General features: G+C 37.7%; 1 protein-coding gene across 2 annotated transcripts in view; it reads left to right on the forward strand.

The window, feature by feature from the left end:
• LOC114419925 overlaps positions 1-25,072 on the forward strand; it is a 61,736-nt gene extending 36,664 nt beyond the window's left edge. For both annotated transcript variants that reach the window (XM_028385745.1, XM_028385744.1), the window contains exons 33-63: positions 5,161-5,436; positions 5,626-6,297; positions 6,566-6,772; positions 8,154-8,257; positions 8,608-8,903; positions 9,042-9,126; positions 11,162-11,860; positions 11,973-12,291; positions 12,683-12,841; positions 12,966-13,129; positions 13,841-14,015; positions 14,092-14,361; positions 14,456-14,662; positions 15,056-15,110; positions 15,538-15,668; positions 15,771-16,274; positions 16,373-17,179; positions 17,297-17,373; positions 17,897-18,338; positions 18,447-18,533; positions 18,712-18,867; positions 18,948-19,132; positions 19,341-19,862; positions 20,123-20,300; positions 20,409-20,554; positions 20,635-20,761; positions 21,002-21,223; positions 22,482-22,838; positions 23,646-23,804; positions 23,884-24,171; positions 24,454-25,072. In XM_028385745.1, coding sequence (XP_028241546.1) covers positions 5,161-5,436; positions 5,626-6,297; positions 6,566-6,772; positions 8,154-8,257; positions 8,608-8,903; positions 9,042-9,126; positions 11,162-11,860; positions 11,973-12,291; positions 12,683-12,841; positions 12,966-13,129; positions 13,841-14,015; positions 14,092-14,361; positions 14,456-14,662; positions 15,056-15,110; positions 15,538-15,668; positions 15,771-16,274; positions 16,373-17,179; positions 17,297-17,373; positions 17,897-18,338; positions 18,447-18,533; positions 18,712-18,867; positions 18,948-19,132; positions 19,341-19,862; positions 20,123-20,300; positions 20,409-20,554; positions 20,635-20,761; positions 21,002-21,223; positions 22,482-22,838; positions 23,646-23,804; positions 23,884-24,171; positions 24,454-24,585 — 8,208 coding nt within the window. In that variant the 3' untranslated portion in view covers positions 24,586-25,072. The remainder of the gene's footprint in view (positions 1-5,160; positions 5,437-5,625; positions 6,298-6,565; positions 6,773-8,153; positions 8,258-8,607; positions 8,904-9,041; positions 9,127-11,161; positions 11,861-11,972; positions 12,292-12,682; positions 12,842-12,965; positions 13,130-13,840; positions 14,016-14,091; positions 14,362-14,455; positions 14,663-15,055; positions 15,111-15,537; positions 15,669-15,770; positions 16,275-16,372; positions 17,180-17,296; positions 17,374-17,896; positions 18,339-18,446; positions 18,534-18,711; positions 18,868-18,947; positions 19,133-19,340; positions 19,863-20,122; positions 20,301-20,408; positions 20,555-20,634; positions 20,762-21,001; positions 21,224-22,481; positions 22,839-23,645; positions 23,805-23,883; positions 24,172-24,453) is intronic.
• The last annotated feature ends 264 nt before the right edge of the window (positions 25,073-25,336 follow it).

Below are 25,336 nucleotides of genomic sequence, written 5' to 3' on the forward strand. Positions count from 1 at the left end.
AGGAACAGCTGATGATACTGCTGCTGGAGAGTAGAATCAGCCCCCAACCATTTATCTTTCCAGAACTTTACTTTGTCCCCACCCCCTACCTTCCATACCATGTGTTGATGAATAGAGTTGAATTCAGGCTGCTGAGTTAATTTTCGAAGATCCCTCCACCATTGAGAGTGCCAAGCTTTATCTCTGCCATTACTGAGGTCTGACCAGCCACCATATTTGGATGTTAAGATTCTGGCCCATAACTGATTCTGGTTAGATGATAAAGCCCATATCCATCTACCCATCAAGGCTGCATTAAATTTGGAAATATCTTTGATCCCAAGTCCCCCAACCTCCTTGGGAAGGCAAATGACATCCCACTTCACCCAAGCAATTTTCTTAAGCTCTTGAGAACCCCCTCACAAGAAATTTCTTTGCAAGGACACCAGTTTCATAGCTACTCTTTGTGGGATCTTAGAAAAAGATAGAAGATATATGGGTAGAGCAGTTAAGACCGAGTTGATCAAGGTGACCTTCCCAGCCATTGATAGAATTTTCTGATTCCATTTAGACAATTTGGCTTCATATTTGTTGATCATTGGCTCCCACACCAAGCAGCTAGAAGGCTTAGCCCCAATAGGAATCCCCAAATAGTAGAAAGGGGTCTCCATATGGCTGCAATTCAAAAATTGAGCTGCAGCATGAACCCAATTAATGTCATCTCCAAACATCCCCACATGGCTTTTTGCAAAGTTAATCCTTAGACCAGATGCCATTTCAAAACCCCTAAGCATGGCCTTCAACACAATTATATTATCCCATGAGACTTCACCCACAAACACTGTATCATCTGCATACTGCAGGATGTTTACAGGCTCTTTCTGCTTCCCTACTAAGTAGCTTCTGTACAGACCTTTGGTTGTTGCTACCCTCATCATACCAGTCAAACCTTCTGCCACAATATTAAAAAGCATAGGGGCAAGGGGGTCCCCTTGTCTCAATCCTCTGATTGTCTTTCATCAATGAGGCCAGGCATCACTAACCTTAGTCTATTAGCCAATAATTTGGCTATTATTTTATACATGCAGCCAATGAGGGAGATAGGTCTATAGTCATTAAATGACTGGGGATGATTTGTTTTAGGGATTAGGGCCAGAAAGGATGCATTGCTGCCCTTAGGAAAGCTACCATTAACATGAAATTCATCCACAAATCTCCTGAATTCTGGTTTTAAGACCCCCCAAAATTCCTTTATAAAATTAAACTTGAATCCATCCGGCCTAGGACATTTGTCACCTCCACAACTCCACACAGCTTCCTTGAGTTCAAGATCTGTAAAAGGGGCAATCATCTCCTCCCTTTATGTATGAGTAATCATTTTGAATTGAACCCCATCCAAAGTAGGTCTGGATAGCTTCTCCTCAGAAAATCTACTGGTAAAAAATTTAACAGCTTCATCCTTAACCAATTTAGGTTGCTGCACCCATACACCTTCAATGAAAATTCCTTGAATTGCATTATAATGTCTTCTGAAGTTTATAGTTTTTGTGGAAAAATGCTGTGTTACTGTCACCTTCCTTGAGCCATTTAGCCCTTGATTTCTGCCTCAGTAATGATTCATATGCAATTGAGACCTCCCACAGGTCATGCTGGATGGACTTCATAGCCTTAACTTCATCCTCCGACAGAGTTCTATCATGAGCAATTGATTCAATTTCATGTAGCTTATGTTTTAGTTGCTGAACTTTGCTAGCATTGACATCCCCATTCTCTCTACTCCACCGTTTTAAGCTGGATTTTAAGTTCCTCAACTTGTTTTTAAGCACAATACTCCCCCATCCAATTTGCTGGTCACTACACCACACTTCTTTAACCAGCCTCTGGTACTCTTTGTTTTTGAGCCACCAGTCCATCACCCTAAATGGCTTAGGGCCCCAATCCACCATATCTATTTTCAAAATGATTGGACAGTGATCAGAATAATCCCTGTGGAGTACTTGTTGTGAGGAATCAGGCCAATTAGCTAACCACTGTTCTGAAACCAAGCATCTATCAAGCCTACTCCTCACAGATCCATTTGGCCTAACCCAAGTAAATCTGCTACCATAGCTTTTAATTTCCTGAAGCTCCATGTCTGATATCCATTCATTGAAACCAGAACTGTCATATGTGCCCACAGTCCTTTGAGATAAGCCAATTCTTTCTTCCTGACTTCTAATACTATTGAAATCCCCAAGGAAGCACCATAAACCCTCAAGGTTAGAAGCTCTTAACTGCCTCAACTCTTCCCACAAGTCTCTCTTCCCAGCAAGATCACATGGAGCATATACATTGACAATGAACAGCCTCAAATTGTCCTTGATCCATCTCCCAACAAGCATTAGAAAATTCCTGCCTTTCACCCTCCTGTCCACCTCGAAAGCTGAATTGTTCCACATGCAAAGTAAGCCACCAGATGAATGTATTGAGGGAACACTATCCCAAGAGACATTAGAATCTCCCCATATGTTTTGGCAGATAAGCTTGGTAACTCTTTGTTTCCTGTATGCATACAAGATCCACCTTATACTTTAAGTTGAGCTTTCTGATAGCAGCCCACTTAACCCCCCTGCCCAGGCCTCTGCAGTTATAGGACAGTATTATCATGATTACAATTATTTTCACCCTTCTCAGCTGCCAACTCATTATCTCTCTTCTCCATGTCTGCCATAAGACCCATGATCTGCTTAATCTCCCCCCCATGGGTCAAGTCCATTTGGTTGATTAGCCCACACTGCATCTCGATACTGTCTTCCTTCTCTCTTTCTGATAAAACTTTATCTACAGATATCAAGCCATCCCGTTGGGCTTCTTTCTTTTTGCACCCCTTTTTTCTTGAATATACCTGCAATACATTAGATAGCTCCTGTTGCTGTTCTTTATACATATCATGTTCCTTTAGTTGGGCCTCAGGAGTGGTAAGTGTGCAAAGGCCCAAACTTGTGTTAGGCCCAAGATGCTTCATGCTGTGGACTTGTGGGGGAGGTGATTGTGGACCGTTGTGTTCGTAAGTATTATCCAACTTTTGACCAGGTATAGGGTCAGACTCGGGCTCAATAGAAAAGGTTGCAGAGGCTCGAATTGATGAGCTAGTCCCTTCCTTACTCTTTTCCGCAAAGTTGTCACTCTTCTTTCCCATATCTTATGCCTTTTCATCGAAATCTGCTGGGACAGCTATATGTTGACCTCCGATAGATTCAAATTCATTCCTTTTATGGCTGTTTGTCCTATTCGAGGTAGAGGTTGGGCAGGGCACATTGTCGGGTTGGTCTTTACCCACTGGGTCAACAACAAGCATGTGACCAGTGGGTAATGATGTTGTCTGTGAGTCGCGACATTCAGCGGCAGGTTCACCAGCGTCCGGTATTGGAATCATATCGGTCGTCCACGACCGTAAGGTGCCGGGTCACCTTCGTCGGAGAGAATCTCATCAGAAGATCCCCATGAGCTCCTCCCGTGCCGGACTCCGTTTGGCTCTACACTACTGTTTTCTTCTACGATGTAGACACGATGTGTCTCGCCTTCGATGTGAATAGCAGCTATGTGTTGTATCAACGGAGGCCAAGGTGTCCTGACAAGGATCCTAGCCCTGTCGAGTCTCTGCATGTGTTCGATGTCGTCGTTGACATCCACGAGGTCACCCACCGTCGCCACTATCTTGCGAATGTTCTCCATCTTCCACGCAACTAGTGGAATACCCCAGCAACGAAGCCATACCAGCCTATTTCCTGTATGTAGCTGAGGGGTCCATTTCTCCAGCGAATAGAACAGGGATGAGCCTTGTTCTGTCTCTTCGCTTATAATCGCTTCTGCTCTCGTGTCGGAGAGGCCGAGAAGAAGAGTCATGTCATCACCAAAGTACTTGGGCGAGACACCTGGACCTAAGTGCCATGCCACTTCATCTTCTAGTCTTTCGAAGGTCTCCAGCTTCTTCAATCTTCCCACCCATACATTCTTGTAGCGCCGTTTATCTTCCTCAGAGATGTCCAGTGTGAGCGAAGACCATGATCCCCCTTTTCCAGCGAAATGATTGTCGGCCTTAGTCGTATGGGTTGTCCTGTTTGTCGGCGCGACCACTACCTCTGCATATGTCCTCGTCGCTGTCTTGCTTCGTGCTCCTCTGCTAGAAACTACACCGTTACGAACGTTATCCACCATGCCCAGCTCCTTATACGCAAGGTTGTGTTGAATATGGTTCTTCATTGCCTTGCCTCGCCCATATTTGGGGATGTTAACATGCAGTTTGACTCCCCGTATGAAGCTGTTATCCATGTCTCTTTCGACTCTCCTTTTGTCGGCTACTCCTTTGAGGCGAACGAAACCGTACCTGCTCCCTTCTTTGTTTTTTCGGTTGGGTATGAAAATCTCCTTGACCTCCCCCCACCGACTGAAGTGATTCCATAACTCCACCTCGGTTACCTTCTCCGGGAACCTGGTGAAGTAGAAGGATGTAATGTCAGAACCATCCCTCCAGTTCCTTCGGTGGTAATTGTTTTGCTGTTGATGCCCATTCCTACCATGTGTTTGTATGCACAAGTGCCTTCTCTTCCTAGACCTCACCGTTTTCCACTCAAACTCACTATCCTTTGGTTGCACTCTGTCATCTGTTCGCTCACTCACAAAGTGTCGCACTCTGTCACTGACTTTCTCTCTCACACTGTTTCTCTCTCTCGCACTCACTCGCACACTCTCTCTCGCACTCTCTCTCATCTCATTCTATTTTTTGCATAATTACCGTTTGAATAGACGAACACATTGCAAAGCAACACTTTGTGAGAAGCAACAGTTTTTCACTTATGTCTGACTGACCCATTTAATGAATGCAGAATGGGAAAACAAACATAACATGACCCTGCTAACCACAAAAGATTGAAGACAATCAATTAATAAACCTAAAAGTCATGCTACACCTAAAAGCAATATATAGAGTACACTGCTATCAGTCTATAACACTTTCCCCTTGTTTTGACTGGCCTATAAATGAAAATCTTGTGTATCTACATAAATGAAAATCTTGTGTATCTCTTATATCCACAGTAGTTTCATACTGTAAGCAGTTGTTATTTCATGTGCTTTAATTCTTGTATTTCAGTCCACAAAAGACACCAAATTCTTCAGTTAATTTTATGAGCTTGTGAGCAGGTGGATCTATTGCATGGTGTAATGTCTGATAAAGAATATAAGGTGATTTTGGATTGTACATACATGAATTTATCTGAAGAACCAAGGCTCCCTGCTAGCTTTCGTGGTGGAAAATCTGGTTCAAGGGATACTATTAGGCTTCTTGTTGATAAGGTTAACTTGAACAGTCAACTTTTGTTGTCCCGAACAGTTACAATCATAGCTGTTACAGTGAACCATGCCTTGCTGGAGCTTTGTAATGGCACTGATGGGGAGTCTCCATTGGCTCATATTGCTGTGAGTGTTCATACTTTAAGTAGATGAGTCAGATGTCTACATATACTGTTGAATTTGTTTCCACGACATTTTCTTGGTGTTTTGATTTTATCTTAACTAAATTATTTCACTTTTTTATTTCAGCGTGATATGTCTAAATGGAACATGCTCATCTTTCATTCTACTTTTTGTTATTGCTTATTTTTGCAGATGGAAGGTCTTTGGGTTTCTTATCGTATGACATCTTTATCAGACACAGACCTTTTTGTGACTATTCCAAAATTCTCTGTACTAGATGTCCGCCCTGATACAAAACCGGAAATGCGTCTGATGCTTGGATCATCTGCCGATGCTTCCAAACAAACTGTTACTGGAAATGTTCCCTTTTTATTTAACCCGGGTAGTTTTAGAAGGACAACCAGTGAAGTTGAAATTGATGATATGCCCATTTCAACAATGTTCTTGATGGACTACAGGTGGCGGGTGTCATCCCAATCATATGTGATTCGTGTGCAGCAACCTCGAGTCCTTGTTGTGCCAGATTTTCTTCTTGCAGTGGCTGAGTTTTTTGTGCCTTCTTTGGGAGCACTAACTGGAAGAGAAGAAAAAATGGATCCAAAGAACGATCCTATCAGCAGAAACAGTAGCATAGTGCTGATGGAATCAATTTACAAGCAGGAAGAAGATGTGGTTCACCTCTCCCCATCTAAACAGCTAGTTGCTGATTCGGTAGGCATTGATGAATATACGTATGATGGTTGTGGAAAGGTTATTTGTTTATCTGTTGAAACAGATGCAAAGGAAGTTCGAAGCACAAGGTTTAGACCAATTATTGTCATTGGACATGGCAAAAAATTGCGATTTGTTAATGTAAAAATTGAGGTAATACACTTCCTGTCAGTATGTAGGTTATTTTTCTAATTTCCTATTTATATTTGAGAGCTATAAAATTTTTCTGAATACACCTTTAGGAATCCAAAGCTTCCTCAATGTTATTAATACCAATACCAATATAATTTGTAAAATGTATACCTTAAGAACACTACGAGTACTGCACTGCAAATTCTTGTTGGGAATCCAAAATTTATTTGCCCCCCCTCCCCTCTTACTTGCTTATTAGAAGCTTACACCTTTGTTGTTTATTTACCAGAATGGTTCTCTTCTAAGGAAGTATACATACCTTAGTAATGATAGCAGCTACTCAATCTCTAGTGAAGATGGTGTTGATATGGTGGTTTCAGGCAATTTGCCATCTAGTGATGAGAAAAGCGTTGACAATGTGAATCAAACATCAGGCACTTCTATAGATTCTCAAAGTGGTTCAAATGCAACTCAAAGTTTTTCCTTTGAGACCCAGGTAGATGATCTTTAATGTTTCCATGAATAATATGTGCAAAGCTTTTAATGCCACATATGTAAAAGACATTACATTTCTTCTAATTATTACCATTATCTTAATTTGATCTCTGCGTTTATTCTTGCCTCTTGGTAATAGAGTATATGATTCTATGCTAGCTTACTGTATTTCAGCTTCTGTTGTAAGCAATAGATTAATTTGCTCTGACATTAATTCGCTCACAAGCAGTTACTAAACTGCCTCTCATTCCTGTTGTACCATGAATACCTGATCTCTATGTCTAGAGATTCAGAATATCAAAATAGCAAATACACTCTTTCTTTCAATTAGTTTCTCTGTTTTCTTCATGGTATCAAAGAAAAAACTGTGTTAAGTTTGGTTATCAGGTTTTGCACCAATGTAGGGGAAGAGCCCATGGTGATAATATCATCAAGATAGATCAACATATAAAGAATAAGACGTGAGGGATCACATCTGAGTAGTGTTTTAGTCAGCTTATCATACCATGCCCGTGGGGCCTGCATAAGGCCATACAGATGGCCTTTTGCATCTTGCAAACGAGTTTTATCTGCATTGTTTGGTATTTATACCAAGCATATATTGTTTGATACTAGCCCAGATCATATGGTAATTTGTAATAAAATCTAAACAGCCTTAGCAACAGCATCTTTTATTTCTGCAATTTTGCTTAGTTCTTTCCCTTGCTTGACTAATTACATTTAAAAAGGAAAACACGAAACAAAAATGCTGATCCTTCCTTCAGAAACAGGGGAAAGTACAAATATGAAATTCCTACCAATATTAATTAAATTTGACCAGTTTTTTATTTTTTTATTTATCATGTCTAACCCTTCAACCTGCATTGAATTGAGTCAGTAATTATCCATGCTTAGTTTCATTAAAATCCAAGCCCACAATAATAAGCTCCAAAAATGGTTTTTTCAATTCTGCGTAGATAACATTCTTCTACATATATACTATTGTTTAGATATTTGTCTTGCTTTAATCTAAAAGAATTAGGTATTTTTCTAGTTTAATTCATGGAAAAAACACCCCACCCTAAAAGAATCTAAGATCTAACAGAATAACAGAAAACTAAAACTAACTTTGAGTGTATTTATTTCTTAAGTGGGGAGGATCATACAGATATTTATAGGCTACACAGGGTACTAGAGAAGCTACTCAGCACTGACTAGACTCAATAACTAACTTGAGACACAAATCAGTTATAGAAGAAAAACTAGCCTACTGTAGGTCTACTGTTAGACAGTGAACCTTTTAAACAAAGAGTTTAAACATATACTCTTATACACCCCCTGAAGAACTAATGTTTTCATTTTCTTATATGTTGTCTGATGGTGCTGTTGTGTTTTGGTGTTAGGTTGTTTCTTCTGAATTCACCTTCTATGATGGCACTAAGTCATTTCTTGATGATTCATTTTATGGCGAGAAGCTTGTTCGTGCAAAGTTGGATCTAAGTTTCATGTAAGATATATCATATATATCATGGGAGACAGCATTAAATTTTCTTTGGAGAATTATGATTTTAGAATTCTTGGTATAAATATTTTCAGTTTAGGAACAAAGTGACTATGCCGTTTCAGGGTTAGACCATTAACTAATAAGCACTCTTCTGACATTATGAAGCACTTGTTAACTGTTCCTTCAATTGGAATTATTTTTTGCAAGAATTCTCAAATAATAATTCTCCCAATTGTCTCAAACAATTCAGTTTCTCTCTTTTTCATTGATGATACATTCTTTCAAAACAAAAATTTGGAAGATTTTCTTTGACTAGAGTTTGACCTATTACTTTCTTCAATATATTTGAGTAGGTATGCCTCCAAGGAAAAAGACACTTGGATTAGAGCCTTGGTGAAGGATTTTTCTGTTGAGGCTGGTTCTGGTCTTATCATTCTAGATCCAGTGGATATATCAGGGGGATATACTTCTGTGAAAGACAAAACAAATATATCTTTGCTATCAACGGACATCTGTATACATCTTTCACTTAGTGCTCTGTCTCTTATGCTGAATCTGCAAAGTCAGGCCTCTGCTGCATTAAGTTTTGGAAATGCAATTCCTCTTGTTCAATGTACCAACTATGACCGAATTTGGGTGTCTGAGAAAGGTTTATTCCTAATTGTGAATTGCCTGATTACAATTTTTTCTTTTATTTTTATGGAATCAATTTATCAACTTGACTTGTATACATTGTGTACCATACGTAACTGAAAGACCAGGTTCTTAAAATGAACTATTTTTGCAGAAACTGGTCACAACAACAACATTACTTTTTGGAGACCTCGAGCTCCTGCAAATTATGTTATATTAGGAGATTGTGTAACATCAAGGTATATTCTTTTTTTTCTTCATATGTACCTTACTTTTTGCATTCTAATATTCTGGAATTCACTTACTTGATCTTCCCCTATGAAATCTTCTTTTAAGAGTATTCAACTAGGTCAAACATCGAAACCAAAGCTGAAAAATGCCATGAAATATCATTTAAAATAGTCCTTTTGTAATGCTCCTAATTGTCGACTTCTTGGTGACTCTCACATTACGACACTTCAGAGGTGACCTTCACTAAATATTCTTGTTGGCCAGATCCCTCCATCAGTCAAATAGTGCATTCTGAGACCTCGACAACCAGCTCTAACACCGCTCGACTGCTCTCAATATCATTGACTGTCCCCACATACTAACACAAGACTTTTCAGCGTGTTTTGTCATCATTCATACACTTTCTGAGAAATTTCCTAGAAGGTTGCCCATACCATAACTACTCCAAGTTATGCACACTTAACTGTGAAAATCTTTAGTGGTAGGTTACAGAAAAATAGATGCATTTTGTTTGTATAGGGAGTACTAATTAATTTCTTTAAGTCATCCTCAACTGTACAGCCTCATACTTGAACAATCTCTGGATCCTTCTTGTTCTAGTGTGATTCGTTCGTAGTGTTACATCCCCACCAGCTTTCGCCTGGTTTGTCCTTGAACCATACTGTACTGGGAGAGAGGTCTACTTTGATACCATTTGTAATGCCCCTAATTGTCCACTTTTCAGCCGCTCTCACACTATGACACTTCACATGGTGATGCTTCACTAACCTCCTTGTTAGTCAGAATATTCCACCAGTTAGAACTTTCTTAGGTAGTCTTTTTTGAGACCTCGATAACCAGCTCTGACACTGCTTGATTGTTCTCAAGATCATTGACTGTTCCCACATACCAACACGAGTCTTTTCAGCATGCTTTGTTCTCACACATTTTTTGGAAAATTTCCCAGAAGGTCATCAATCCCATAATTACTCCTAGTTAAGCACACTTAACTGTGAAATTCTTAAGTGATAGGCTATCGAAAAGTAGATGCATCTTGGTGGTATATGTAGTACCAATTAATTCCTTTAAGTCATTCTTAACTGTATAGTCCCATACATGCACAACCTCTGAATCCCTCTCATTCCAATTCTGGTGTGATTCGTTCGGGGTGTTATGCCCTTTTTTTAGTGTTGTCCTCTATTGGGAAAAATCCAAGTCTTACATCAGCTAAAGATAAAACCAAGTTAAAGTATATAGGTGAGGGGCAACCCTCTCCCCTCGAGCTAGCTTTTGGGGTTGAGTTAGGCCTAAACTCACATTCTAAGAATCTAGGATGGTATCAGAGCATATCCAAGATTAATTCATAAGGTCACCCACCATGTTATCCACACACCAAGCCCAAGATGTGTTGGACGTGAGGGGGTGTATTGGAAAAAATCCAAGTCCCACATTGGTTAAAGATAAAGTCAGGTTAAAGTATATAAGTGAGGGACAACCTTCACCCCTCGAGTTAGCTTTTGGAGTTGAGTTAAGCCTAAATTCACATTCTATGAATCCAAGATACTCTCTTTCTTTTATACCAAATTCAAAAAAATTGTCTGCATAGTTGAGAAAGTGCTCTTTAGTAATTGAGTATCGTGATTTCAATGGTATAATTTCAGTCAAATCATCCCATTACTTCTCTAACTTGTCGGTATTAGTATTAAAAAATACCAAATATATTTAAGTTGTCTGATGTTTAAATGTTGATAATCTCCAATTAAAATTGCTACCTTAATCATGAAGGAAAACTTAGAATGAGAGAAAGAATAAGAGAAAGAATAAGAGAGAGGAGAAAGATTCTGAACTTCTGTATCTGTTGCAAGTTAGCTCATAATTAGATTAATTTGAATTTACCAAAAACAATTTTGGAACACAACAGATAATATAGTTGTTCCATCTGCATTCTACATTACTTATTTTGCCAGTGAATTTGCTGTAAATTTTGAGTATTTTCTGATATGATGCATTCAAAGTTACCTAGATTCCTTACTATGTTCATTTTATATTTCCATGTCTTTTCAGGCCAATTCCTCCTTCACAGGCAGTAATGGCAGTAAGTAACACATATGGCCGCGTAAGGAAGCCAGTTGATTTCCATCTTATTGGGTCATTCCTCAATATTCAAGGGCACAGTGGAAGTGAAGACCATTCTATTGATGGAAATGATTGTTCTCTTTGGATGCCCATTGCACCCCCAGGGTACACAGCGCTAGGCTGTGTTGCGCATGTTGGGAACCAGCCACCCCCAAATCATGTAGTTCATTGCTTACGTTCTGATCTGGTAACATCAGCAAAGTATACAGACTGCTTATTTAATATCCCATTAAATAATCACTTTACCTCTGGCTTTAGCATATGGCGCCTTGATAATGCTATCGGCTCATTTTTTGCACATTCTTCCACTGGTTGTCCTCTCAAAGAAAGATGTTATGACTTAAATCATCTGCTTGTCTGGAATTCAAATCGAGCTCCCCTGTTAGGTCCAGTATTGGATTATCCTTCTGATCATGACAATAACAATCAGCAGACAAGCAAAAGTGTGAATACATCTGGATGGGATATTCTCAAGTCCATTTCCAAAGCAACTAATTGCTATATGTCTACACCGAATTTTGAAAGGATATGGTGGGACAAAGGCAGCGACCTCCGTCGTCCAGTCTCCATTTGGCGACCAATCGCACGTCATGGTTATGCTGTCTTGGGTGATTGCATCACTGAAGGGTTAGACCTGTTGACTTGTTGGTGTTTTTTCAAACTTTCTGTGATTATCTTTTAGTTAACTACCTCAATGTTTTTGTTGGGACTAATATTTTTTCTCTTCTCTTGTCCTCAGCCTAGAACCTCCCGCACTAGGAATAATCTTCAAGAATGACAGTCCTGATATCTCTTCAAAACCTGTTCAATTTACCAATGTTTCCCATATTGTAGGGAAAGGGTTTGATGAAGTTTTCTTCTGGTATCCTATAGCTCCTCCTGGTTATGTTTCTCTAGGATGTGTTGTCTCCAGAACAGATGAAGCTCCACGTGTGGATCTGTTTTGCTGTCCAAGGATGGATCTTGTTAGCCAAGCAAACATTCATGAAGTGCCTCTTTCGAGACCATCAAGTTCAAAATCTCCTCAATGTTGGAGCTTATGGAAAGTAGAAAACCAGGTTAAACATGACTTCCCATTCACTTGGCTCACTCTATAAAATAATAAATTTTATTAATGGATTCTAGTTATGTGTGACATACAGAGGTTTCTTTGTTATGCTTGTAGCTAGGTACATGTTAATTTGATCCATGTGCTATGGAAAAAGCTTAGGGCCTAATGGCCTATTTGGTTTAAGAAAATGTTTTCTGTTTTCTATACAAATCTTTGAAAATAGAAAACAAAATGGAAACTGGCATTTTGGAAATTTAAAAGTGAAAAAAAAAAATTGTTAAAGTGAACAGGAGCTTATGGTCATATTGAGCTTTTGACATTTTTTCAACTACTTCCCCCCCCCCCCCCCCCCCCCCCCATGAAAAAAAAATGTTACTTATCATCCTATATGTGTGCAGGCTTGCACATTTCTGGCTCGTTCTGACCTTAAAAAGCCATCAAGCCGATTGGCATACATAATCGGTGATTCGGTGAAGCCCAAGACTCGGGAAAACATAAATGCTGAGCTAAAGCTGCGATACTTTTCCCTGACGATTTTGGACAGCTTATGTGGAATGGTATTTTCCTTATGAAATATGAAAATAGTTGCCATTCTTCTCTAAATTTTTTAGCAATACTTTTTTAAAAAAAAAAGGAGTACTCATTGTTTAATTTCAATGCTGAATTCAACTACCCTTTCAGATGAGACCCCTGTTTGACACTACAATTACAAATGTGAAGCTTGCAACCCATGGGGGACTAGATGGGATGAATGCAGTACTGATTGCTTCAATTGTTGCATCAACCTTCAATGCACATTTAGAAGCATGGGAACCACTTGTGGAACCATTCGATGGAATATTCAAGTAATCAATTGTTATTTACTTTTTTGGTACAATATTTTAATTACAAACTGATACTGATGGTTCTGTATCTTGTTTTTTTTTTGCTCAGCAAAGATAATATATATATTGAATAGAGTACCAGAGGTACTGATAGTACAAAAGGGCCATACAAGTGGTTCCACAGCCAGACATTCATATTCTGAAAGGGAACCACTCTATGGATACTGATTTCATATAAAATTTACATGAATAAATTCCTAACTATGTAATCCTCTGCTGCTGCATAAAACTTTGTGTAAAGCTGCTTGCCCATTGATTAAAATGGACTGTAAAGTCTTTCTCGAAACTCCTAAGCCAAGACCAAAGTAGAAACGTTGCGTCTTCAAATAGTGAATTCGCGTTGAAAGTTGCATTAGAGAACGCTATATTGTTTCTAAGCTTCCAAATAGACCAAGTTAAGGCTAACCACCAATATTGCCATCTTTTTGTCCTTACTCCATCAAGTTGAACACCAAAATGATGGAGAAAGTGCTGCTTTGGACTAAACGGGAAAGCACCTTTAATCTGCAGCCATGACATAGTGTCCCACCAGATGGGTTGTATTTTACAGCAATGGAAAAACAAATTGGATGCGCCCTCCTCTGTAATTCTGCAGAAAGGACATTGCATATCTGTGAGCTGTCCTGTTGAGAATATGCCATTAACTAGATCTTTACTTTCTAACTTGTTTAGGTTCGAAACTTTTGACACCAACGCACCATCAGGACTTGGGAAGAGAGTTCGAATTTCTGCTACCAGTATCTTGAATGTAAATGTCAGTGCAGCAAATCTTGAATCCTTTGTGGGAAGCATTCTTTCGTGGAGACAACAGTTAGATCTTGAACAGAAAGCATTGAAGCTAAATGCGGTCAAATTCTGAATCTTTTATTCATTTATCCTTTAAGCCCAACAAATTTTAAAAGCCTTACTGTTTGGGTTTGCAGGAGGCTGGTGGTCAACAAGGCAAAGGAGAAAATACAACTTTTTCTGCACTAGATGAGGATGACTTGCAGACTGTGGTAGTTGAAAATAAACTTGGCTGTGATATTTTTGTCAAAAGAGTAGAGCATGATGTAGATACAGTTGACAAGCTACAGAATGGCGATTGTGTTTCTGTCTGGATTCCACCTCCAAGGTTTTCAAATAGGTTAAATGTTGCAAATGAATCCAGGGAAGCACGTTATTATGTTGCTGTGCAGATACTCGAAGCCAAGGTTATAATATGTTGAAATGGCATGTACATAATTCTGATCGACTGATTTTCCTTCCTACCCAAAATATTGAAACAATTCATTTCATATTTTGTAGGGCTTACCTATTATTAATGATGGTAACAGCCATAACTTCTTCTGTGCTTTGCGTCTTGTTGTTGATAGCCAAGCATCAGAACAGCAAAAGCTTTTTCCCCAGAGTGCAAGAACAAAGTGTGTGAAGCCTGTTGTATCAAGAACCAAAGATCAGGTTGAAGGCACAGTAAAGTGGAATGAACTTTTCATATTTGAAGTTCCCCGAAAGGTAATTGCATTGGTAATTGATTAGTTTTATACTTTTGCATAAGTTTGTATTCCTATACACACATTAAGTGAATTTTTTTTAGGAAGATCTTGAGCTGAAACTTTGGCCTTCCAGAAAATAATGACATTACCTGAAATGTCATTTTTCTAAGGCATCACTTCATATATGTTCATGGTCATTTTACATCCAGCTGGTTTCTCTTTTTATTTACTCTTGCATGTAAGATTGTGTGTATATTTAATACTATAATTTAGACCTGCTTTAGTATTAGCACAAGCTCTGGTACAGCCTTCCCTTTTTTTTCGTGTTTTTGAATTTTTTGTTTAATAAGAAGTTTCTCCCCCCCTCCAATCAATTTTGAATACTTAGAAGTTCACTTCAAATTCATTACAGGCCCCTGCTAAGTTGGAAATAGAGGTTACAAATCTCGCCGCAAAAGCTGGAAAAGGTAATTCATTCTTTGATGACTTGATGTCCTCTTTAGTGAGACTTTGTTTATACAATATCTAATGCTATTGATTCAGTCCATCAGAGTAATTTAATCAGTTACATCAAACTTTCCAATGTAGTATATTTTCTTCCTACCATTAGTTGTCATTTGTTGTTTCCATATTGGAGTTATATATTTTCTCTTCCAACGCAGCTGCTTAATAATATTTTTGAAACTTTGGTTTTTAACCATGCCGAATGACGTCTTGTGATCTATGTAGTCGACCTCACCTAGTGGGATAAGGTTTTGTTTTTTTTTTTATCCGCAAAAAATAATATTATATATTAGATAAGTTTCAGTAGTATTTTTTCCATATCACCTAGTGGTATAAGGTTTTGATGTTGTCAGCTGCTTTTTCCTTAAAACTTATGTATTCATCCTGCAGGGGAAGTTGTGGCTGCACTTTCTTTTTCTGTCGGACATGGTGCAAACATTCTAAAGAAGGTTGCTTCCGTGAGAATGTTTCATCAACCAAATGATGTTCCAAATATTAGATCATATCCACTTAATAGATTGGTCAGTTGGTATATTATAATCATTTTAATGGGATTTGTCTGTTTAATGAATTATTTAATGTCTAGAATTTTTTTACGTTTTACCTCTTTCACTTTTACACAGGTTCAGCAAAATGTTGAAGCCATGCATGATGGATGCCTCTTTGCTTCAACCTCTTATTTTGAAAGAAACAAAATTGCTAACCTTCAGAATGATATAGAAAGTGAGAACGTTGGTGATAGAGACATGGGTTTTTGGGTGGGGCTTGGCCCAGAGAGTGAGTGGGAGAGTATTCGATCGTTGCTTCCACTATCAGTGGCTCCAATATCATTACAGAATGAGTATATCGGTATGGAAGTTGTGATGAAAAATGGAAAGAAGCATGTAATTTTCAGGGGTCTTGTTACAGTAGTGAATGATTCAGATGTTATTTTGAATATTTTGACTTGTCATGCATCTCATGGTTGTGATTCCTTGCTTGGAGTAAACAGTTCTAACACTGTAACAGCAGAAGTCTTTCAAAATCAGTATTATCAGCCATCATCTGGTTGGGGTAACAATTGGCCAGCTGTGCACAATGATAATCCTGGACATTGGAGCACAAGGGACTTCTCATACTCATCTAAGGTTGGTATATTTATAAATTTTCTGTTTTATCACTTGTTAACTCTCTTAAGATTCCATCATTATGATTGTTTTCCTCATTCACTTGTACCATTTTAAAGGATTTCTTTGAGCCTCCACTTCCTCCTGGGTGGAAATGGGCTTCGGGTTGGTCCATAGATAAGTCTCAATATGTTGACAAGGAAGGCTGGGCATATGGACCTGACATTAAAAGCCTAAGATGGCCTCCTATTTCTTCACATTTTTCAACCAAATCAGCCTCTGATGTTGTGCGTCGAAGGCGATGGATTCGTACAAGACAATCTTTGTCTGAGCAAGGTACAGAAAGCTTGCAGGGTGGAGCAAGTACTGTGCAACCTGGAGCTTCTGCTGTTTTATCATGGAGAAGCTCATCAAAGAATTCTGACCAATGTTTGCAAGTTCGACCTAAATTTGATAATTCTCAGCCCTCATACTCATGGGGTTGTGCTATTGCTGTTGGTTCAAGTTATATATATAGCAAAGACCAACTATTAGATCCAGGTTCTACTAGACTGACTTCTGTAACACCCACTTGCTCATTGAAGCTTAATGAGCTTGAGAAAAAAGATATACTTGTGTGCTGCAATCCTAGTAGTGGAAGTAAACAGTTGTGGTTTAGTGTGTGTACAGATGCCTCAGTTCTCAATACTGAACTAAACGTACCTGTATATGATTGGAGAATATCTATTAACTCTCCTTTGAAATTGGAGAACCGACTTCCTTGTCCTGCTGAATTTTCAATCTCAGAGAAAACAAAGGAAGGAAATTGCATTGAGCGGCATCATGGTGTCGTATCTTCTCGTCAGAGTGTACATATCTATTCAGCTGATATTCAGAAACCCTTGTATCTTACTTTGTTTGTGCAGGGTGGCTGGGTTATGGAAAAGGTGATAACTAATGTAGCTCTGCAAATTTTATTTTGTAGTTGAGAAATTGTCTTAAATTGTTTGTTTTGCAATCTAGTTGATGCACAATCATCTTCTTTACTTGATTCATCTGCACAGGACCCAACTATTGTACTGGATCCTTCTTTCTCGAACCATGTCTCATCTTTCTGGATGATTCACCGGCAAAGTAAAAGGTTTGTAATCTCTCTTTTTGAAAAATCTCTCTCTTTCTTTTAAGTGACTTGTTGCATTTGTGATGTTCTAAATTCTGTTGCATAATATTTTTCTAATATTGTTCTTGGAGGTGAAGTATTTTGTCTGTTTGAGGATTGTTTGTTTGTCCTCCAGCATGTCAATGTCTATGTATTTTTTATCATTTTTTCTTATGTATTCATATTTTTCTATTAGAACTAGTTTTTGGAGGTTGGTGATCAAAGAGCTTGGTTAAGAAGCTTTAAATGTAATGTCTCTATGAAATGAATGTTCTAGTTTATATTATGTACTTGTTCGTTAGGCAAAAAGACGAATGTGGGAAAGGTATTTTTGTACTTATGCTAATTTTAAGTCTAATTATCCACTATTTCTTCATGCAAATTATTTCCCATTGGGTTATGTAATGGTGCAGAACTATAGCTATTCTTTTTAACATAATCTTCCTTTCATTTAATTAGCATAATCTTTATTGTAGCATTGATAATCTTCATTATCATCTTGCAGGAAATTACGTGTGAGCATTGAACATGATATGGGCGGGACAAGTGCTGCCCCAAAAACATTAAGACTCTTTGTCCCTTACTGGATTGTCGACGATTCTTCTTTATCTTTGGCATACCGTGTGGTGGAAGTGGAACCTTTGGAAAATGTAGAGATGGATTCTGTCCTACTCTCTAGGGCAGTTAAGTCTGCCAAAACTGCCTTGAAAAACCCCATAGGCTCATTGGATAGAAGGCATTCTAATTCAAGGAGAAGCCTGCAAGTACTTGAAGTAATTGAAGACAACAGTCCATTTCCGAGCATGCTTTCTCCACAAGATTATGCTGGTCGTAGTGGAGTTTCAATGTTTCAATCTCCTAAAGATACTAGGCTGGGCATTTCTGTTTCTATGCAGTCTTCTGAAGTTTACAGCTCTGGGATTTCTCTGCTTGAACTGGAAAAAAAGGTGTTTTTTGATAAAATGACAAACCCTACTCTATCTTTGTCGCAATGCATTAGCATTTCCCTAGTTTTGTTCCACCATGGTATATAATGTTCATTGAAATTCTTGCAGGAACGTATTGATGTCAAGGCTTTCAATTCTGATGGATCTTACTACAAGCTTTCGGCATTGTTGAACATGACTTCAGACAGAACAAAGGTTGTGTCTATAGTCTTTAGTGTTACTTGCCTTCAGTAAATTATAAACCAAATAATTCACTTATCTTCTTTTGTTCTTCTGGCGATACCTATTATTAATGGCAATTGTCTATCATGTGGTTCAAGACCAACTCCATATCATCCCAATATAATTAACTATTGAGGTATTTAATGTCCAGGTGGTTCATTTCCAGCCGCACACATTGTTCATTAATAGATTTGGATGTAGTCTCTGCCTGCAGCAATGTGATACTCAGTCAGCTGTATGGATTCATCCCACGGATTCTCCAAAGCCTTTTGCTTGGCAGTTATCAGCCAAAGTTGAACTTCTGAAGGTGCGTTTTATTAATTTTCTTGTCCAACTTACATGTTTGGATTGTTTTCTGTAACTCATAAAGGATCTATATTCATTCAGTTGCGCATTGATGGCTACAAATGGAGTACACCATTTAGTGTAAGCTATGAAGGTGTAATGCGCATTAGCTTGAAAAAAGATGTTGGAGATGAACCTATGCAAATAAGGGTAGCAGTAAGAAGTGGTGCCAAGAAATCACGCTTTGAAGTTGTTTTCCGTCCAGATTCACTATCAAGTCCTTACAGGTTTTGTTCTCTTAGTTTCTCCCCTGTGAGCCATTTGTTTTTCTACATTGAGGAAGGGAAATATAGGAATTCACCTGTATCCCTCTATGTTATATGAAATATTATAGCAATTATTTTCCCTGGCTTGAGTCAATTTATGCAGGTGTAATGTATTATGTTGGAAAGTCCCATATTATTGCAAGTGTTTTAATTATATTTATGTTTACAGGATTGAAAATCGCTCCATGTTCTTGCCCATTCACTTTCGTCAAGTTGATGGTATCCCTGATTCCTGGCAGCTACTTGTTCCAAATTCTGCTGCTTCATTTCTGTGGGAAGATCTTGGTAGAAGACGCTTATTGGAACTCTTGGTAGATGGAACTGACCCAATGAAATCACTCAAGTTTGATATTGATGAAATTTTTGATCACCAATCCATCCATGTAAATGATGGACCAACCAGAGCCTTGCGTGTTACTATTGTAAAGGAAGAAAAAACCAATGTTGTTAAGATCAGTGATTGGATGCCTGAAAATGAACCTACTGGAGTTCCAAGAAGACATTTATCATCAACGAATGATTCTCAAAAGCAACAACTGACATCAATTACAGATTGTGAATTCCACATCAACTTTGATCTTGCTGAGCTTGGGATATCTATTATTGATCATACACCTGAGGAAATTTTGTATCTCTCTGTTCAGAATCTTGTTTTGGCATATTCAACTGGTTTGGGCTCTGGAATTAGTCGGTAAGATTTGCAAGAGATCTATCTTTGAATGTGGCTAGAACTTGTTTTGGCATATTCAACTGATGATTATCTATCTTCCATAAGTTATTTCTTAAGTTTCTTGGTAAAAATACAGTTCAGATCTCAGTATCTAGTCAACCAATACAACTTGATCACTTGCCTTAAAGATTTAAAGTAACTATACAAGATTTATTTCTGTTTAGTCATTCCGTTATGTACCATTATTTGATTTTGAAACTAAAATTTCAATCTTATTCCAGATTCAAAATCAGAATGTGTGGGCTACAAGTGGACAACCAACTGCCACTAACTCCAATGCCAGTTCTCTTTAGGCCACAGAGAGCTGTATCAGAAACTGACTATATCCTGAAATGCTCCATTACAATGCAATCAAATGGATCATTGGATCTTTGTGTCTATCCATATATTGGTCTACATGTGAGCATCACCATGTTATAATTACTATTCATGAAAAAAATGTCGATGTTTAACTTGTTTTATAAATTGAGAGACTAATTTATTATATGATTGGTTTCTGGCAAGCAGGGGCCAGAAAGTTCTTCTGCCTTTCTGATAAACATTCACGAACCTATTATTTGGCGCCTTCATGAAATGATCCAGCAGGTGAAGCTCAGTAGGCTGTATGATTCTAAAACAACTGCTGCATCAGTTGATCCAATAATTCAAATTGGGTATGTAAGACTCTTGGAAATGTGTGATTATCTTTGTAGGGTTTGCTTGAAACTGCTTATGACATTACATTGAATTACAGTGTCCTTAATATTTCGGAAGTTCGATTCAGAGTGTCTATGGCTATGTCACCAAGTCAAAGACCCAGGGGTGTGCTTGGGTTCTGGGCATCCTTAATGACTGCATTGGGTAACACAGAAAATATGCCTGTAAGTATTTTAATTTCTTTCTGTAAGTTACCTTACCTGATGAACCACTTTTAAAATCCCTTGTAGTATCTTGCTGAATTCAAGTAATCAACCTTATATCTCATTTGTTTCAAACTAGGAGTACATGTAGGTTTTACAAAGTGATTAAATTTCGCCAAGAGAATAACGTTACTCATTTGTAGGACTTGGGGAATATGGTGAAATAATAATCTTAACAATGAACGTGTACTCATTAACCAGGTCAGGATAAACCAGAGGTTTAATGAGAATGTATGCATGAGGAAGAGTTCTATGATTACCATGGCTATCTCAAATGTCCGAAAGGATCTACTAGGCCAACCACTTCAGCTTCTCTCAGGAGTCGATATATTGGGCAATGCAAGTAGCGCACTTGGACACATGAGTAAAGGTGTAGCTGCATTGTCTATGGATAAAAAATTTATTCAAAGTCGACAGAGACAGGTTTGTATTGGATGTTCTTTTGTGCAATATTTTCCTTGATTCTCATGCTTTAAATTTGATAGACCTGCCCCTAGAATATTAATCTTTAAATATAAGCATGTTAACTGCTATCTGGCTAGTATTTTAACATGTATTAATCATAGGAAGTTTGGGGGATGGACTTTTGTAGCATGGGTTAGGTAGCAGGGTGCTATGGTGCTGGCTTTGTTCCTACTATTAATCATAGGAACCAGCTGGCCCCTATAATATTGTAACTTCAGTACCACTGGTACTCATTATTAATATATCATATCTATGTTTGCTGAGCAAAAAAAAACATGTATTAAAGTAATAATATAAGGAGATGCAGCTATTCAACTGCAGACTCCTCTAGCTTCTAGTAGAAGCTAGTTAGTTGTTAGTAGTTAGAAGTTAGTTAGACAGTTTCTGTTAGGCTCTCTAACAGAATTGTCTATATATACTCTTTGTAAATCTGAATCACTTGGGTTAATGAATAATTATTCTACTTCTTCATTACTCCTTTCTCTCTCTCTCTCTCTATTTTCCTAGACTAGAAACTCTATGAACATGCACTTTTCATAGATGGTGCTATCACATGATTCTTTACCTGATACTAAAATATACTCAATTATCCATGCATAGCATTTATGTTTTAATTACTATGATCCAATATCATGAAACCCCTTGAAAAACAGAATAACTGACTGCAAGAGTTTTATGAAGGTTTAGAATTCATTGATAACATGAGATTTGAAACAATTGCAACATCCAATAGCTTCTTGTAGAAAATAACAGTTAACAGTAATGAATGCTCATTGAATCTGTCCAAAATTAAAAAAAAAAAAAAAATCATAAAAGCTAAATCCATCTACCATGGCCACCACCACTATCACTCATACACACACACACACACACAAATAAGAACAATAAGTATAAACCATTCAATTATATTTGAATGCTTAAGATTAAAAGATAAGTGCACAAGTTATGATTGCATGACCCACATTTATCTTAAAATGAGATTTGTTCTCACTAGATAAGTCCCAGATATATATTAAGAATGAGCTCCAACCACTGAACCTAAAAGTTTATGCTATTAAGCAACAGCCCGGGAATATGGTGTTGCTTCTCTTAACATGTGCTTTCTCTCTTTGTTTTTTTGTCATTTTTAGTTTTTCAGTTTTAAAAAACTCAGATAATGTGCAGTGGTTTGATAGGATGCTAATAAACCTGTATTTAATGTAACTTTGTGTGACAGGAAAACAAAGGTGTGGAGGATTTGGGTGATGTTATAAGAGAGGGAGGTGGAGCATTAGCTAAAGGTTTATTCAGAGGGGTGACTGGCATTTTAACAAAGCCTCTTGAAGGAGCAAAATCTTCTGGTGTGGAGGGTTTTGTTCAGGGTGTTGGGAAGGGAATTATTGGTGCCGCTGCACAACCAGTGAGTGGAGTTTTGGATCTTCTGTCAAAAACAACCGAAGGTGCTAATGCTATGAGAATGAAAATTGCATCTGCTATAACATCTGATGAACAACTTCTCAGGAGGAGACTGCCTCGTGTTATAGGTGGTGATAATCTGCTAAAACTATACGATGAGTACAAAGCTCAAGGACAGGTACCATGGGTTCAACTTGCTATTGCAGATCTAAAGTTCATTTGTTATTTTTACATTTAAGCTTTAAATTATAAAATATCGCAAATGATATGTTTGAATCAAAGAAAGCTAGTTGTTATTGAAATTCTAGGGAGAGTTGTTAATTTAGACCCATGTTTGGGAAGATTAAAGAAGAGATATTGCCTTCTGTTCACTTTGCAGAAACAAATGTTTGAACTGTAAACAATTTAATTTTAAAATGCACAACTTTTTGACAGATATTGTGTTTATAGATTGAGGATACTGCTTTGGAATACTACTTTTGTTTATTAAATAGTTTTAGGGTTCAATTCGTCTTTAATTTATTTACTGACCATTTCTGACATTAGAGGATAACTATAATAATGTCATACTTATGTGCTCTATACCCTTGTATTTCTTGTTTAACTATCACCTTCAGTTAACTAACATAATGTTCACTCCTCATTCAACTAAATTTTATTTATTCACTATAAACTTAGTAACAACACAGTTGTTAATATTACCAATTTTGAGCTTCATTAGCTGTTACCCTTGAATTGTTAGTGCTGTATTTCCTGAAGATATCCAGCAATCAGCGGATAGTGAGAGTGAACTTCAATTATGTGGATGGCCATTGTTATGAAAATATTTTGCTTTGTAATTCATTGGACATACTGCATTACCAAAATGTCCTATCAACGAAACTTTCCTAATTTCTTTTTCTTACTCTTGGTTATTGCATGTGTTCTAACCTACTTTCTTTTGGGTGCTCAATTGCTAAACAATTGTAATACTTCTGTCATGAAGGTCATACTGCAGTTGGCAGAATCAGGTTCATTTTTTGGTCAGGTTGATCTGTTCAAGGTTCGCGGAAAGTTTGCCTTATCAGATGCTTATGAAGATCACTTCATGCTTCCAAAAGGGAAAATCCTCGTGGTCACACATACAAGAGTCATACTATTGCAAGTATGTATTCATGATTGAAAACAATGAATAAAACCCATTTTCTTGAGTCAACTTACTCATCAATCTTTGTCATTGTCAGCAACCATCCAATATTATTGCTCAGAGAAAGTTCAGCCCTGCAAGGGATCCATGTTCAATAATGTGGGATATTCTGTGGGATGATCTTGGTACTATGGAACTGACTCATGGCAAAAAAGACAAGCCAAAAGCTCCCCCATCACAGCTCATTTTATATTTGCAATCTAGGTCAATGGATATGAAAGAAAATCATCGCATTATAAAATGCATCCGTGAAACCCATCAAGCTCTTCAAATTTACTCTTCAATTCAGCATGCATTGAACACTTATGGTCCAGGAGTATCAAAGGTTTGTTTTTATTTCATGTGTTTCCTTAAACACTCATTTGTATATTTTTAGTTCCTCCTGCAATTGAAAGGTACCTAGGGGCTTTAACTTATTTGGTTGAGCAGAGTGCGTGAATTGTTGTAAATCCCCTGGGACCTGTATCCGATTCCTATGGATTAAAAAGAAAACTGACACTGAAAAACTTTCGCGACTCCAAACAAACATGCTTATGCATATATATTTGTTCCCAATGTTTACAGAGTTCTTACTTCTGAGTGAAACTATTTTGCGTTGTTATTTCAGGGAGTTCTGAAAAATAAAGTGGCAAAGCCATATTCACCCCATGTTGATGCCCGTAGTGTTGACCTATCCCCCCAACAGATGCCTGGATCAGTCCCTCTCTCCTCAACTTTTGGAAGCAGTGCCCGTGACTAGGACTATACATTGTCATCACATCATAGTCAAGTCCCTATCTAAACAGCCCTGTGCTCTATTGAAATTCTACCGATTAGTCCACCTGATGACTTCCGTTCAACCCATGCAGACAGTCACATGAGCCCACTCATATCAGGACTGAGATTGTAATGCTGGTTTCAGGAATGGAACCATATACCTACCCGAAGATAACGGTTACAGTTAGTTGGAGGGAATTGGTTCGAAATCTATCTATTGCTATGAGTCTCGGAGAAGGCCCATATCTCCAATTTTTTGTTAGAATATCATATAAATCCAATACTTGTATAATATTGAGTGAAATAGTTTTCTTTGTACATATACAGAATCACACAGCTCATATAGGATCCTACTTGCTCTCATCTTGCCCCTTTCACATATAGAATTTTTTATTTTTGAACTTTTTAACAAATATTCGTGTAACACCCATATCTAGACCCAAAATAATTTCAAAACTTTATAAAAATAATTCTTATTTTCATACAAAATATTTAAAGAGTTGATATAAAGCATATAAATATTCGATGGTACAAAGTTAAACGACTAAATACTGTACCAAAAAAAGGTTAAACGTCTAAATAAAAATAAAGGGAAAAAGTAAAAAATAAAAAATAAACGTAATTGTAGGACCAAAGTATTAATTTTTCATAAAAAAGAGCTCGTCACAATTTCATGTAAAAAAAATGAATATATATAAATTAGTAGATAAATAAGTTATGTGCAAAATAAAAAT

This window comes from Glycine soja, chromosome 7 (genome assembly GCF_004193775.1).
Source record: "Glycine soja cultivar W05 chromosome 7, ASM419377v2, whole genome shotgun sequence".
NCBI lineage: Eukaryota > Viridiplantae > Streptophyta > Magnoliopsida > Fabales > Fabaceae > Glycine > Glycine soja.